The sequence below is a fragment of the Hevea brasiliensis genome, chromosome 18 (assembly GCF_030052815.1).
Source record: "Hevea brasiliensis isolate MT/VB/25A 57/8 chromosome 18, ASM3005281v1, whole genome shotgun sequence".
Lineage (NCBI taxonomy): Eukaryota > Viridiplantae > Streptophyta > Magnoliopsida > Malpighiales > Euphorbiaceae > Hevea > Hevea brasiliensis.
Window position 1 is genome coordinate 23951715 of NC_079510.1, and position 13577 is coordinate 23965291.

The following is a 13577-nucleotide window of genomic DNA, read 5'->3' on the forward strand; positions in this document are numbered from 1 at the left end:
TCTAAATCAAAGACTGCAGAATCACTCTGCCCCATCAGTAGAAGGCAAATGATTCTGTGAAACATTCACTTTTGGTGTCTCACAGTTAAAAACAATCTCATCACCGGGTTTAAACTCTTTGAAGCAAGCTATCCTTCCAAGCTCTTCAACTTCTTCAATCACATTATCTAGCCTTGCTACTATCTCCACAAGCAAAGAAGCAAAAGCAGCAAATGGAAGTGCCTCTGAGAACTCAAGACTTGTGATTGCAATTTTACTCAATTGTGGCCTTAACACCTTCCTTTCAGCTTCTCTAGATTGCTCATTATTTGCTCTTTTTGTTTTCCATTCAAACAACGCAGAACTATCTGTCTTTACACTTGATAGTGACACTCCATGATCCTTTTCTTGCTTTTGTCTAGCATGTGCAGCTGCTAAGGCTAGCATGTTTGTGGCTTGGTTATGGTTGGAGCCTAGAAAAAGCCTTGGCTGTGATTTTATGGCAGTGTTAAGGTCTTGCAGTGCTTCGTGGAGATGATCGGAGAGTATCTCAGGAGAGCAATGACGGTGATTTCTTATGCTGTTGGCAAGTTCCACTAGTGCTTTGGAAACTTCACTAGCTACTCGAATGCATGGATCTTTGAAGAGGGCACGGCAAGATCTTGGGGTCTGATGAGGAAATATAATTCCAATTAATTAATTATACGTAAAAAAATGTTTCACTGCTTAATCTTTGAGACTAGGAATTTTATTTTATCATCTTCGTACCTGAATTTCAGTTCGCAGACATCCATGAAGAGCTACAACAGTGTAACCGAAATGGCGAAGAACAGCTCCTAATTTCACATACTGCTGCCAAGGATACCTGCAGTGCCTTGAGTGCCTAGGCTCCCAACTTGCATGTAATGCCTGCTCAGCACCAAATGTTCAATAGCTAACCTACTAATAATTGGTGTCGATAAAAATTTCCTAAGAAAGCAGTAGATATGCATGCATATGAACTCACCAAAGTCTCATCTTGAGATTTTGAATCCAGAACATTCTTATAACCTTTGTAGATTGGATCCTCCGATGATTTATCTTGGGTATCTTCTTTCTCCACGTCACTAAAATATTCATTGACGCAAGCTACAATAATCTTTTCCACATCAGAATTACATATATAAACTAATAAAAATAATTGATAACTTATTAGTCTAAACTCTAAACTACCTGTATATAAATATATATATGCATACCTTCTATAGATTTAGCTAGACCTTCAAGCTTGGACACAGTGGAATTATGGAGATCTTCTCCCGACCAAATTGGGAAAACCAGCAGACTCATTAATAGGCAAATACCACAGCCAATGGCGATGGTGTAGAAGCGTTCATGCGCGATCTTTAGTACATTGCTAACGCGAAAGCTTGACACAGTTATCAAATTGAAGGTCAAGAGGAATATCACAACTCCATAATCATAATTCTTCTTGACATAAGGAAAGAACCTTATGTATGTAGCTGCAGCTCCTGCCAAATTCATAACGAAAGGCATGATTAATAAGGAAATTAGGCCATTGATTGAGATGATTAAACACCTTCTATACAATAATTAATTATGCTCTCTTTTACTGTTTTGTAAATCGGAAAAGGACAAAAATTGATACTTGCCTATAACAAAAACTGCAGCGCCGATGAAGATAGCTCGAAAGACGTTGCCAGTTTCTTGTGCAATGTACTTTATGCCAAATGCTAATGATCCTGCTAGAAGGGTCCCTAATCCTCTATTAAGTCCTTTAATCAATGTTGCACCTGCGTTGAACAATAATCACGATTACAATCAAGGAAAAATTGAAGCCTACATGTAAGAGGAAACTTAAGCAGATCCAGAAAATCAACAAACCTGCTGTGAACTCAAGCACAACAACAACAGTCATCACAGCCCAAATGGCATTTTGTCCAATACCTTCAAACAATGGCTCTACCAGATACAACAAGGAGACTAACGTCAAGGCCAATCCAACTTTAAAAGCATGAATAACTCTTCGAGGATCATCTCGACCAACTCTCCAAGTTGTTTGCCATACAAAACCAGGAAACTTTTTGATTTTCTCATCTAAAACATGAATATTTTTCTCCCACCTCTCCTTGCTCGTGGCCATAATTTCCATTTCCTATTGCACTTGAGGAGACAAACCCTCTTCTATATATGCAACAAAGAAAAGATTTGATTAATGTAAACAATTATTTTGGGTGGCAATTTGGAGAGTTTTAGTGTGATATGAGAACTCAAACTTCGTGGGAGAAGCAAAGGGCTAACTTTATATGAAGAGGTGATGAGCATCTTCGCATTATCACATGCCTTGCGTTATAAAGTGCATAGATATTGAAGGTGGGTTGCTTTTACTTAGGGTATTAGTCAACTAAAATTGGAAAAATAAGTCAGTGCCAACAATATATATATTTTTTGGTTACCTGTTGGCGGTAGTGATTTAGAGGCTTCTATGATAATCTGCCAGCAAATGGGAATCTCCTTTCAAAAGTCTTGCGGTAGGTAATATGTACAGGTATTTATATATTGCATTAAAAATCATGGCAATAACTATACCTATCATTGAATTTACAGAATATCATAGAATATAATAACATGAAATAAAAAAAAAATCGGTGCTTCTAGTTTTGATTTAAATTTTGAATTATATTAATTGCCATTTTATGGAATATATATTGCCCAGTCTCCGTTATTTAAAAAATTGAAAATGCATCCACTCAAAAAATTCAAATTGTAAAATAATTATTACATGAAATATATATTAATTTTTAAAATATATAAAATATAAATTAAATTTCCTCACAAGAACTAAATAATTATTCCATTTCGCCAATCAAATAGAGATTTATACAACCATACTACAAGGCTGGCAAGGTCTTGCACTCGCAAATGATATTGATAATTTTTTTTTAAAATCTTGTATAAGCTTGTTTAGGGAGAATTGACTAATAATTACCTAATCCACATACCCTCAGTTTGGTAAGATTTATATGACTCTACTGAGACCCAATTGGTACAAATCCATATTTAAGATGGATGACTATTTAAATTTTCAATAAATTTATTTATCTTATACATAAGTTTATTTAATATTTATTTAATATTATATCTTTTGAATATAATTTGTATCCTATAAATAGGTGTGTCGTTAAACCTGTAGAGTACATTTTCTCTTTACATTTTCTTATAATATGTTATTAGTATGAGATTTTACCATTCTAATCACCTATTTTGAAATAAATTTAAGTTACTTTATTCCTTTTAAACCATGCCAAATCTTTTATTAAAATTGTTGAACATAGTTTTTTTTTATATTTAAATAAAAATTAATTACTAAACTATTAAATTAACCAATTGTAAATTTTAAATTAATTTAACATATTTTTTTGTTATAATTTTGATTATAAGTTCTTTCATCAAAATGTGAAATGAAATGCTAGTAAGGAAAAAAAAAAAAACACCTTTTGGTTATTCTAAAACTGCATATTAGTGAATTAGATACTCTTTCATTTCCATTGAGAGGAATATTTGTCTTAACTTTAAATTGATCAAACCAATTTATAAGCTTTAAAAAGAAGTTATTTATTTGTTTATACTATTTTTTTAGCTCATAAATTTAAATTATAAGTTAAAAAAAAATTACGAGACTAACTTTTCATTGTGGCACTTACAAGTTCTGTGTTTATAAATTAATTTGACCAAGTGTTTATCATGTTACCCTCACAATTTCACGATATTATCTTATTCGATATCCTTTTTAATTATTTTAATAATAAATATGTTTATAAACTAATTATTATTAAATGTGTTACCTACTTATTAGTTACTTATAACTACGACTTTAACTAGATATGTAATTATTTATAATTTTAAATGCTTATAAACTATTTTTTATAAGTTAAGTTGAATACCCCTAAATCACATAAATAAAAATTGAAGATGGAAATGACCCTAATTAATATGAAAATAATTAACACAATTAAATCTTAGTGGTACACATACTAATAGTATATCATTAAGTAAATTTCAACATAGGTATGGTGGCGTAGTTAAATATAGCATTATCTCTCCATATGCCCGTAGACATAATAGATAAATATCTTCCATCAAGATGCCAAATAATTTATTTGCTTTTGATTATAATTATAGAGTGCCATTAATACCTTTTAATTCATAATTTTTATGAGTGGCTATACTAGACTAGATAAAGTCCGTAATGAGAGTATTAGAGAAAAGGTAGGAGTGGTGCCAATTGAAGATAAGTTGAGAGAAGAGAGATTGAGGTGGTTTAGTCATGTGAAGCATAGAAATACGGAGGCTCCAGTTAGACAAGTAGAGCACATTATGTTAGAGGATAGAAAGAAAAAAAAAAGGGTAGACCTAAATTTACTTGGAGGAGAGTAGTATAACATGACCTAAAAGCATTACACATTTTTTAGGATTTAACCCAAAATCGTTTAGAGTGGAGAAAGCGAATCCATATAGCCGACCCCAAATTTTTGAGATAAAGGCTTAGTTGAGTTGAAAATAATTTTTAAAATTATGAATTTTAACAATTTGGGATGGGAAGTGCATTTTGGATGAGAAAAAAAAAATGTTAAAGGTCAAATATTTACAATAATTTATAATTATAGTCAAACATTTGAATTTTGATCATAAATCTCAATATTTGAGATTAGGATCCATTTGATTCACACATTAAAATCGAAATTAGTATCAGAATTGGAATCGAATAAAATCAAAATTGTGAATTTTCATTTGTATTTATTTCATTGCGGAATTAGAATCAGATTTTTTTTAAAATATTTAATTTATATGTAGAGTACAAAATCGAAATTAAACTTATTTTATACTTAATAAAAATTAATCTAAAATTACATTTATATATATATATAATTTTTTATTTTTTAATTTTAATTAACTATAATAAAATATAAAAAATATTTTTAATATATTTTAATTATAATTAATTATAAATGTTCAATTTTATTTATTATAACAAAATTTTCAAAAAATAAATTTCCATTTTGTAATTTAAATAATTAAAATTAATTATAATTATAATCTTTTTACTTTTAATTATTTGTGAAAATAAAAATAATATTTATATTTTTAATTGTTATAATTATTTTAATTTTAATTTTTAATTAATTATATGAAAATATGAAAATATTATTATTTCAATTTTTATTTTTCATTAATTACATAAAATACAAAACATTATTTTAAAATTTTATTTTAATTATTAACATGAAAAATATTAAAATTGAAATATTTAATAAATACATTGGTGAAATTAAGCACTTAACTTTTACCAAGATAATCATTTTCATTTCTATATTTTAATTCTTTGGTTAAAAATGGGAATGATGATTCTCTGTGAGAATTTCTCTAATTTAAACACCCACAAAAAGAATAAAATTCATTCATTTTTATTCTATGATTATAGGTAAAATAAAATTGATTCAAAAACATTTAAATTTTCGTCTATTAAATTTATAGCAACCAAACGTTCTAAACTAACAATCATGTTAACAAAACACATTAGAGGGATTTTGTACTTTACTAATTAAACTAATTAATTGTCTTCAAATTATGATTATTAAGGCGTCGGCTCAAATTACATCCAACATCAAAAGTTGTAATTTACAATATAGAATTATAATGTTTAATTGTAATTATAAATTATTGTAAACATTTGACTTTTTATATTCAAATGACAGAAAATAAATAATTGCAGCAATAGACTAACAGTGTTACTATTAGATTCGGGGTAGGGACACCTATATAACTTGTGGATGGGCCAACAGTACCGAGAGTTGACCAAATTACTTATAAGCTGGTTTGCAACCACAAAATGGCAAAGGGCAGAGGGCAGAGGGCAGAGGAAGTTTCATTGTCATTAAAAAAGGTAAGCCAAAGGCAAAACTCTTTATAGTCACGAGAAATCCAGATAGCTATTATTAAGATGGTAGAAAAAGGAAGGACAGTGGTGGGTAACCTAACAGCAATAAACATCAACAAGAGTTTAGCTTGTATAGCTTGTAATTTAATATATATATTAGTAAAAAAACTTGTATAGCTTGTAATTTAATATATTTTATATATAATATTTTTATATGATATATTATTATTATTATTATTATTATAATGTATTAATTATTAATATTATTACACTATTATAATTTTTCATTAAAATAAGAAATTATTAAGGTAAATTTATTATGAAAAATTATTATTATTATAATATAATTTTATAATTATAAGTGTTTTATAAATATATAAATTTAACTACTTGTTATTTTGTTAGTTCATATTATAAAATATATATATTTAGTGTAAAAAATTTAAACTTTTTTTAATACTATTTAAGAGTTTATATATATAGCAGTAAAACAAATTTAATTTGGTATAGTTTCATATGATTTTTTTTATTTTTAATTATTTCTGATTTAATTTTTTTTATTTTGTTTGATAAAGTTAACTATGCACACCTATATTAATAAGTATGATATTGATTTTGTTTGATAAATAATATTTTACATAATTGCATATTTTCTCATGATATAGAGAAAAACTTTAAAAATAAGATTGAGAAATATTAATAATAATAAATTATTTATAAAAAATAAATTTATAATTAAAATTTTATTTTTATATAAAAAAATTGATGCTAATAGAATAAAAAACACTAATGTTAGTATATTATTATTTTTAATTGGAATAATTATAGTAAAAATATATAAAAAATTATTTTTTTAGGGTAAAATACTTTATCAAACTAATTTATAATTTATTTTTAAATTAAATTTTTTATAATTATTTATTTAGAAGTAAATATTAAATTTTAATAAAAAAATTATTGAATCTAAATAAATAAAAAATTATATTAAATAATGTAATACTTATATTCTTATAAAAACTGATGCATTTTTAAATTAAAATATTAATTTGTATTAATATTTAAATATAAATTTATTAAAAAATAACAATTTTATATTGAATGTATAATTGTTAATTCCTTTTGTGTGTATTCACTATTTACCAAGTTAAGATAAGATTATAATATTAAAAAAATTAAAAAATTATTTTTTTTTCTTATATGTACACACATCAATATTTTTAAACTTTTAATTGTACCATTTTAAAACAAAAAATAATACTATAAATTCTAATCATACAATTATTTATATTAATTTCATAATTAAACTCAAGCCTAACATATTTTAATTACTAAATTTTTAAATAATATATATTTATCTATTAAAATATAATTTATTTTATATATTTTGTATGTAATTATATATCATTTTAAAATTTTAGATTCATATAATTTTATTATATATTACATATTAATTAAATATTTTTATAAATCAACGAATATGATTTTTTTAATAATATTTTTTGTTATTATATATATATATATATAATTCTTATTCTACTTGTTTTTAAATTACTTAAAATAATTTTTATTATAATATAATTTAAAAATAAAATTTTATAAAACTATTTTCATGATTTATATTAAAGCCTAAAATTATATAAACAATTAAAAATATTAAATTTATATAAATTTTAAATTAAATTAAATAATAAAAATATAATTACAAATATTATAAATAATAAAAGATAATTTTAGCAAAAGTAAAAATTTCCCGCTTCACACACACATATAGGCTGTTCTCAAGTACAGCTGTTTGTTGGTGTGATATTTTTTACGTGGTGCAATTGATCTCGTGCACTCTCAACTTCTCAATTTGAAATCTAAATTTTGCAATTTGGCACCTCATTTCACTTTCCAAATGGCACAAGATTCATTTGCTTAGTCGTTGTTCTCCCATTTTCCTTTCCCTTTTAACTTCTTTATATGAAGCCTCATTTTCTTGTACGCGGATATTGTTGACTTCTGATTAGGGATGCCAATAGAGTGACTCTTCGTTTTCCTTGTTATTTATGCTGACTAGGGTGCAAAATATCCATTTTCTAGCATCTATTTCTTTTGTGAAAAATAATTTAGATATAAAAATATTTTTTATGTAAAATATTTTTAAAAATATATTTTTTATAAAGATATTTTTATTATTTAATTGTAATGTTAAATTAATGATATATGTTTATATTATATATGTATAAATATTTTCATATTTTAATAAAATTATTAAAATTTAAAAAATAAAAATTCATTTTCTTAAGTGCTGTGAATACCAAAAAATACGAAAAATATTTCATTAAACAAACGAAATCTAAGTGAGGCAGAAATAGAAAATATATCTCATGCACTGCAACAATTCATGCACAATTTAATTAATAAAACTCAATAAAGTGTGCTTACACACACACATACGATAAATTATTTCACACAATTATTGTATATAAAATTAATAAATTTTAATAATTAATTATGATGGCATTTATATGAGCTTTATCATAATCAATAGCTACTAAAAAAATCGTTGTATTTTAAAATTTCTCCACACATACCATACACACTATTTATGTACTAACTCCTATTCTTAGATAGCTTCACATTTACTATTAAACTAGAGAATTGTCCTGTGTTAATGCATGCGGCTATTAATAATTTTAATCTATGTATTTTTAAAATTTTAATATATAAAAATAATATAATGTCTCAAATTTTTATTAATTATTGTATATTTTATTTTTTTTTTTGTCTCAAACATTTTAATAAAGATTTCACAATAGAAATATATATATATATATGTACACACACTTTATGATAATGACTACTTATTATAGTTTTAAGAGAATAACTATTAAATAACTTATAAGTTACATATATAATTAGGAAATTAATAACTTAATTATAAAATAGAGAAAATATAATAGAGAAAATCAAGTGGCAATATAATAGAAAATGTAACATGGCAATACTGTTTGCTGGTTTTACAACCACCGCAAGTGCATAGATCGTTAACAAGTAATAAAGTGATGAGTAGAGTATCATTTCTACGAGGACCATGTTGAGTACCAAACTATAGTGATTTTAATTATCTAGACGATCGAGTTATAGAGAAATAATAATTAAATCTAAACTAAAAGAAATTAAGTCTAAAACAATTATCTAAACTAAAATACCAATGGATGAGAATATTCTAGAGCTAGGGTTTCACACTTCGATCAATTATAGAATTAATCTAATTCATTCAATAAATGGAAGATTATTACTTTGATAAAAATTAATCCTAAGGTATCCTAGATCTTCTCTCAAGGTATCTAAGGTGTATTTCAATTAGAGTCAAACCCTATTTTCGTTGGTGATTAGTCCTAATAAAAAACCTTTGAGATCTATGATTAATTTTGAAACTCCACAAAGTTTATTGGCCTATCTCTAGGTCAGATTTCCTAGATTCAAAATCTTGATTTTCCAATACTAATCTTCACCTCTCAGTTTATCAATCAGTATCTTAGATCATGGCTAGGTAGGTACCAACACATAGCATGCATTAAGATCACAAGAGATTGAATCAAAGAACAAAATTCCCAATATATTAAATAAAATCAAATTAGATCCATAATTAAATTGAGAGTGCTACATCCATAACCCTAGAATAAAGAGACTACTCACACATGGTGAGTTTTACAATCAAGTTTATAAAAAGATAAAGAGAAGATATGATAAGAAAATAGAGTTAAAAAACCCAGAAGGAGAGTTGCAGCCTTGGACTTTTGGAACTTTAGTTGAAAATCCCTTCTAGCAATCTTGTAGATCTTATTTCTCCCTTGTCTCCCTTGAAGTTGATGTGCATCCTTGAATTACATTCTTTTTCTTTTTTTTTTTTTTCCCTTCAATTCTTGACTTGTTATATTTATATATGGTGTAAAAACCCTAATTTTAGAGTCCTAGAAGCATTAGGAGTCCATCCGGGTCGGGTTAGAAGCAAGGAAAACCGCATCAGAATTATTTTAAGGGGACTTTACACAAGGTGTGTAGTGTTACACACCCTGTGTAACTTTCTGCCACCTTGTTTTTCAAGTTTTCTTCAATCCAGAAAGTTGCACGGGGTCCAAGAAGTTACATGGGGCAGGTTACACGGTCCGTGTAATGCTTCTGGCCCTGTATTCTTCACGTTTTGACCTCCAAATCTCTTCCAAACTCGTCTTTGATTCTAGAACCACATAAAAACACCTGATAAAATATAAAAATCAATGAATTGAGTTGGATTACTATGTTTTCTAAAATAATACTAAAAACACATAAAAATAAACGTAAAAAGAGACTAAATACTAACAAAATGCAATGAATATTAACCTTAAATGTCTATATAATTAGCTTAATCAAGTACCTCCAAACTCAAACCTTTAATTATCCTCAAGCAAAAAAAAACTTTTTAAAAACTCATTGGGGTACTTAGAAACATAACCAAAAACTTAACTTGCATATAATTAGACACTCTTCAACTTTCATACCAATTCCCACTTTCAAGGCATAAAGACCTTAATAGTTGCCTGCTAGAATCTCACCCCCTTTATGGTGTTTCAACTAATTATTCATCTATGCAAGGCCATTTATAAGTCACAAACAACCTGTTTTATCGAGATAGACTTGAGAAACACTTACTCTCTCAAATTTGCCTCTATTGTGGATAATTGTGATGAAGTGACTCAATTTAAACTCCATAGGCATATCTCAATTTTCTATCTCCACTAATGTAACATACACTTTTTAAAAGATCAAAAGGTCTTTAAAAGGATTGTAATGGGGCTAAAGGGATAATGATTTGGTTGCCAATGAAGGTTTTTTAGGGAATGTAAATATAAGGATAGCATTTATACATAAACTATCAAGTGTACTAAGTTTATTTCTACTGATTTTGTATGCAGAGGAGGGGCTTTTGGTTTTATAGTACCAAGCATTCTTCCATGATACTTATCTTGGGACTTCTTCTTCTTCTTCTTCTTCTTCTTCTCTCTCTCTCTCTCTCTCTCTCTCTCTCTCTCTCTCTCTCTCTCTCTCTCTTTTATTTATGTCTCTTTTGTCCTCTCTCCTAAACTTATTGCTTTTGCTTGGTTGGAAAGGCAATTTTTTCTTTGATTTTAATTGCACACTTGCACTCTTTCTTGAGTTCTACATCCTCTCTCAATTTTTTTTTACACTTAATATACTTTTTACTTATGCATTTAGCTTCCTTAAAAGGGTTAGGGTAGGTGTTTAGGCTAGGGGCTAGGTAAATAGTGTGGGTAAGCAATAAATTCTGAGGGATAGATATAGGTTTCAAATTGGCTGCAAGGAATATATATTTTAATTAAGGATAGTTAAGGCTTAATGGGGCTATATCAAAGAATGCCTTAATCATCTCTTCATCAAGCATATGCTAGGATTTCGCCCCTATAGGTACAAGAGACATGTTCTAAAGTTGGTGAGGCATTTTTAGGTTTGCTTATATTTTAAAAATTTTCTCCTAATTTTGTAAGTTCAATGTGACATATTAATGACTATGAAGGGGTTTAACTAATTTAACTCCACTTGGGTGATTAAGTTTTTCACAAACAACATATTAAAGCCTTTTTGCCCATTCAGTTACATTCATTCCTCTTTCCCAGAGAGTCCAATCATTAGCTCATCAAGGTTTTAGTTATAATTCTAAGTTAAAAGCCTTCTGAAAAAGTCCAGAATTCTCAAAATTTACAAAAATTTTCTTGATTTTTGATACACAAATATAATATAGACATAATAAGGTGATGCAGAATGAAATGCAATATATGAATGTAATGTATGAAATGCACCCCCAAACTCAAATTTAATATTGTCCTCAATGTCATCAAGATATCACAATCAGGTCAAGAGCAACATCATAAATGTAATAACAAGGAAAAGCTAATGGATATAGAATACTCCCCCTTGAAGCGTGCCTTCTCTTGAAGATTTGTGATTTTAATCTCCATTGCTCCTTTTAAGTGCTTCTTGAACCTCTTTTAGAATTGCTAATCAAAAAGTGATTTTCGCCCATAATAGTTGTCATGTAACACCACATATGGGTCTTGATTTGTGATACCCTTAAGATTGTCAAGATCTGAAACAAGATTGCACGTAGAATGAACAACACATGGCTTAGACTAATATGTTTGGGAAGAGGACTGTTTTAGCCCATGGAGAACATATGATGATGCAGAAGGTGTCCATGATAGAAAAGGGTCTTCTGGTGGTGTATGTGTAAGCATCATTAATGAACTTAAATTGATAGTCTCATTAATTTCTTCATCTACCACCTTTATCTCTAATTTGTCTTCATGTAAGCACTCTTCCAATGACCCACCAACAATGAAAGAGTTGTTTTTTTCAACTTTAGATTCAATTTCTTCTTCAAGTAACTCCTGCTCTTGGGGGAACTCTACTGGTAAGTCATCTTCATAGGAATTTTGTTCTTGAGGTTCAATTTCTTCTATAGGTTCAAATTCCCATGAAGGTTCTTCATTCTCCCAACTTTGTTCATTTGATTCCTCCTCATAAAGTAATAGCTCATTGTTTACCATTAGATTGTCAAAATTTTCCAATGGAGCTACTGCCTCTTCAAGTCCCACTCTTTTCTCTAAATGCAGCTCGAATGGTTGGTGTGAAATATTAGGTTGATAAGTGTGTGCAGGGTATTTGTGGCTCCAACCTTACAGTGCATGATCCCAATGCCAATGGTAATCAAAATCTGCCATGTCATTCAACAAGTGAATGGCATCCTCATGGTTTCTTTGAAGAACGTGATTACTGGTAGCCCAAGCTCCATAATCTACCCAATTCCTTGTCACTTAATCCAGACCATTGTAGAAATTAAGAGTGAGTTTATAATTTGAAAGACTATGATTGGCAAATTGCTCTACCAATTCATTGAATCTTCTCCAAGCATTGTAAAATGTTTCATTGTGTTGTTGAATAAAACTTGTGAAGACTTGTTGATGAAACATCTCAATGTACTTCACAAAAAAAAAAGTAAAAATAAAATTAGACAAGAAATAAACTATAAAAGAAATAAGAATGTCTAGAGTAATTAAATTACTAATTGTTTGATATCAAGCACCGGTCCCCGGTAACGGCGCCAAAAACTTGTTTGCTGGTTTTACAACCATCGTAAGTGCATGGATTGCTAACAAGTAATAAAGTGAAGAGTAGAGTATCGTTCCCATGAGGACCGTGTTGAATACCAAACTATAGTGATTTTAATTATGTAGACGATCGAGTTATAGAGAAATAATAGTTAAATCTAAACTAAAAGAAATTAAGTCTAAAACAATTATCTAAACTAAAATACCAATGGATGAGAGAACATTCTAGAGCATGGGGTTCACACTTCAATCAATTATAGAATAAATCTAATTCATTCAATAAATGGGAGATTATGACTTTGATGGAAATTAATCCTAAGGTATCCTAGATCCTCTCTCAAGGTATCTAAAGTGTATTTCAATTAGAGCCAAACCCTACTTTCGTTGGTGATTAGTCCTAATCAAAACCCTTTGAGATCTATGATTAATTTTGGAACTCCACAAAGGTTATCAGCCTATCTCTAGGTAAGATTTCCTAGGTTTAAATCTTGATTTTCCAATACTAATAT

The 13577-nt window shown here is 28.0% G+C and overlaps 1 protein-coding gene across 1 annotated transcript; it reads right to left on the reverse strand.

Moving 5' to 3' along the window:
• Positions 1 to 2291, reverse strand: LOC110664059 (aluminum-activated malate transporter 12). Its single transcript, XM_021823588.2, has 6 exons — positions 1864 to 2291; positions 1632 to 1772; positions 1218 to 1490; positions 986 to 1107; positions 748 to 888; positions 1 to 648 (listed from the first exon to the last, which is right to left on the reverse strand). The coding sequence occupies exons 1-6, from the start codon at positions 2129 to 2131 to the stop codon at positions 22 to 24; spliced, it is 1572 nt and encodes a 523-aa protein (XP_021679280.2). The 5' UTR covers positions 2132 to 2291; the 3' UTR covers positions 1 to 21.
• Between the last annotated feature and the right edge of the window lie 11286 nt (positions 2292 to 13577).

Excerpts from the sequence above, each read along its gene's own strand:
- LOC110664059 (XM_021823588.2), bottom strand. The coding sequence starts at position 2,131 with ATGGAAATTATGGCCACGAGCAAGGAGAGGTGGGAGAAAAATATTCAT. Across the intron at positions 1,491-1,631 it reads CGCTGCAGTTTTTGTTATAG|GAGCTGCAGCTACATACATA; the intron begins GCAAGTATCAAT and ends TGAATTTGGCAG. Across the intron at positions 1,108-1,217 it reads TCTAGCTAAATCTATAGAAG|CTTGCGTCAATGAATATTTT; the intron begins GTATGCATATAT and ends AGATTATTGTAG.